The 2,567-nt window shown below is 41.4% G+C and overlaps 1 protein-coding gene across 1 annotated transcript; it reads right to left on the bottom strand.

Annotated features, from left to right (window-relative positions):
* Positions 1–341: 341 nt before the first annotated feature.
* SARC_14211 (hypothetical protein) lies at positions 342–2,177 on the bottom strand. Its single transcript, XM_014291656.1, has 3 exons — positions 1,842–2,177; positions 1,553–1,659; positions 342–533 (listed from the first exon to the last, which is right to left on the bottom strand). Exons 1-3 carry the CDS (start codon positions 2,128–2,130, stop codon positions 501–503), a joined length of 429 nt encoding a protein of 142 aa, XP_014147131.1. The 5' UTR covers positions 2,131–2,177; the 3' UTR covers positions 342–500.
* Between the last annotated feature and the right edge of the window lie 390 nt (positions 2,178–2,567).

Raw genomic sequence — 2,567 nt, forward strand, 5'->3', positions numbered from 1 at the left:
TATATATGTGTGTGTGTGTGTGTGTGGTGTGTGTGTGTGTATGTATGTGTGTGTGTGTATCATACAACCATTCTATCGCCATCACTAGCACCCTTGTATTCCGGGATGCTATATTCCCAATACACCCAATGCATGGTCATAACAAGCACTCCGTTGCAAGTCTGATGATCAACTCGCAAGCGAGTGCCTTTCATATGTCGAAGTGATACATCGCTGAGCAGGTTTTCACATACATACACTCGCCAATACCTTCTCCAGCATATACTCGTTCATAAGCCATGTGAGATAATATGAAAAACGTCCGCCCTCTTGACCTCTTCAAGCCCTAATTATTTTTTTGGGTGCAAATAAGTCCTTCCTTTATTTGTAGGTCAGGACGAGTCATTATATATCTAATATTCTCTAAGTTAACCGACGTGCCACGCCACGGGTACTCAGCATAGGAGAGTCGATGTGCGCGTTGTCAGATCATCTATCCCTAAACGCCAGTAGACCACTCTTCAGAACATGCCACTCTGCAAGGCTTGCTCACGCTGTAGTGCACAAACAAGGAGGCATAGAATTATTGAATAAATAATACAACTAATGTTTAAACAGTACAACTATGGAATAGATAATACAAAAATTAACTAAATAGTACAACCATTGAATAAACAATACAAGAATTAAAGTAAATAATACAACTATTGAGAAAACAATTCAACTATAAACAATACAACTATTGAACAAACAATACAACTATAAACAATACAACTATTGAACAAACAATACAACTATAAACAATACAACTTTTGAACAAACAATACAACTATAAACAATACAACTTTTGAACAAACAATACAACTATAAACAATACAACTATTGAACAAACAATACAACTATAAACAATACAACTATTGAACAAACAATACAACTATAAACAATACAACTATAAACAATACAACTATAAACAATACAACTATAAACAATACAACTACAAACAATACAACTATAAACAATACAACTATAAACAATACAACTATTGAATAAACAACGACGCATGTCCAATGCCACGCTTGACCTGACAAAGGTAGAGCGTCCCCAGTACAAATGTGTATCCATGAATAGTACACTTCCACTCACCAGCAGCACCATGCTCTCGCACTAGTCCAGGTCTAGTGCAAACGTGAACACTACCCATACATGGAGCAATCTATAAATAGCACTTGCCCATGTAAATAGCACGTGGTATCTACTAGGTATCCTTGCACAGTACACTTTCACATACCAGCAGCATCATGCTCTCGCACTAGTGCAAACGTGAACACTACCCATAAATGGAGCAATCTATAAATAGCACTTGCGCATGTAAATAGCACGTGGTATCTACTAGGTATCCTTGCTCATTACAATTTCACATACCAGCAGCATCATGCTCTCGCACTAGTGCAAACGTGAACACTACCCATACATGGAGCAATATAAATAGCACTTGCGCATGTAAATAGCACTTGCGCATGTAAATAGCACGTGGTATCTACTAGGTATCCTTGCTCATTACAATTTCACATACCAGCAGCATCATGCTTTCACGCTGGTCAGGCGGCAGCTTGTCTATGTCCTGCTGTTTGAGATTCAGTACCATGCTGAAGTACTGCCGTTTCTCCTCTTCGGATAAGCCTGTGTGGTCGAGCACTCAAAGATGAGTGATGGATATCTATACTTCGCCGATATAGTGGGCTATCTTGTCATTGCCTCTATTCAACACTCAAGACCGCACGCTTAAACATACAACAGTCACGAACATCGAACCCACAGGTACACCATATACCAATACACCCGAACAAGCTCACAGCACACACCATCCGTAGCCGACGCTTGCTGCTGTGGCTGTTGGGGTGGTGGTGCTTGACTCGAAGGTGGTCCGCTGCTATATCCCTGTTGTCCGTACGACTGCATGGGTGGTTGCTGTTGCTGTTGTTGTTGTTGTTGTTGTTGCTGTTGCTGTTGTTGCTGCTGTTGTTGCTGTTGTTGTTGTTGTTGTTGTTGTTGTTGTTGTTGTTGTTGTTGTTGTTGTGATGGTATAGACTGCTGCTGCTGCATGGGTGGCTGCTGTGCCATGTGCCGTTGTCGGGGATCTCTAGGATCCATAACCCCGTGCCGTGATGGAGGCCCAGTATTTGGCCCTCGGTTTGGCCCTCTAGCCGGTCCTGTGAAGAATAAACAGGACAATAAGGCGCAGGACACATGAGCAGTTGCGTATAATCGCATGGATCACGATAATATCAGGAAATGGGTGCGACGGATTTGTTCCTTAATGTCCCACGATCGTTCACTATCGAGTCATTTGTGGGGGAAGGGTTAGCTTATAAGTCGTGAGATGAATACACAGGCCAGATGTTTTAGAAAACGTGAGCAGAAGCGTAATACAGTTACGTTAACAATGCGGGTAAGCGAATCATGCTACTGGTATATTGGTCTTATCTTTCTTAGAGATCAATCCTTCAGTTCGCTATACCATATGAACTGCACTGATGTATGCCGCTGATATTTACATTTCTCGTCCACAATTAAATACTCTAACTAAC

Source organism: Sphaeroforma arctica, assembly GCF_001186125.1.
Source record: "Sphaeroforma arctica JP610 unplaced genomic scaffold supercont1.4303, whole genome shotgun sequence".
Taxonomy (NCBI): domain Eukaryota; class Ichthyosporea; order Ichthyophonida; genus Sphaeroforma; species Sphaeroforma arctica.

Excerpts from the sequence above, each read along its gene's own strand:
- SARC_14211 (XM_014291656.1), bottom strand. The coding sequence starts at position 2,130 with ATGGATCCTAGAGATCCCCGACAACGGCACATGGCACAGCAGCCACCC. Across the intron at positions 1,660-1,841 it reads GCAAGCGTCGGCTACGGATG|GCTTATCCGAAGAGGAGAAA; the intron begins GTGTGTGCTGTG and ends TCGACCACACAG. Across the intron at positions 534-1,552 it reads GTGAAAGCATGATGCTGCTG|CGTGAGCAAGCCTTGCAGAG; the intron begins GTATGTGAAATT and ends TGTGCACTACAG.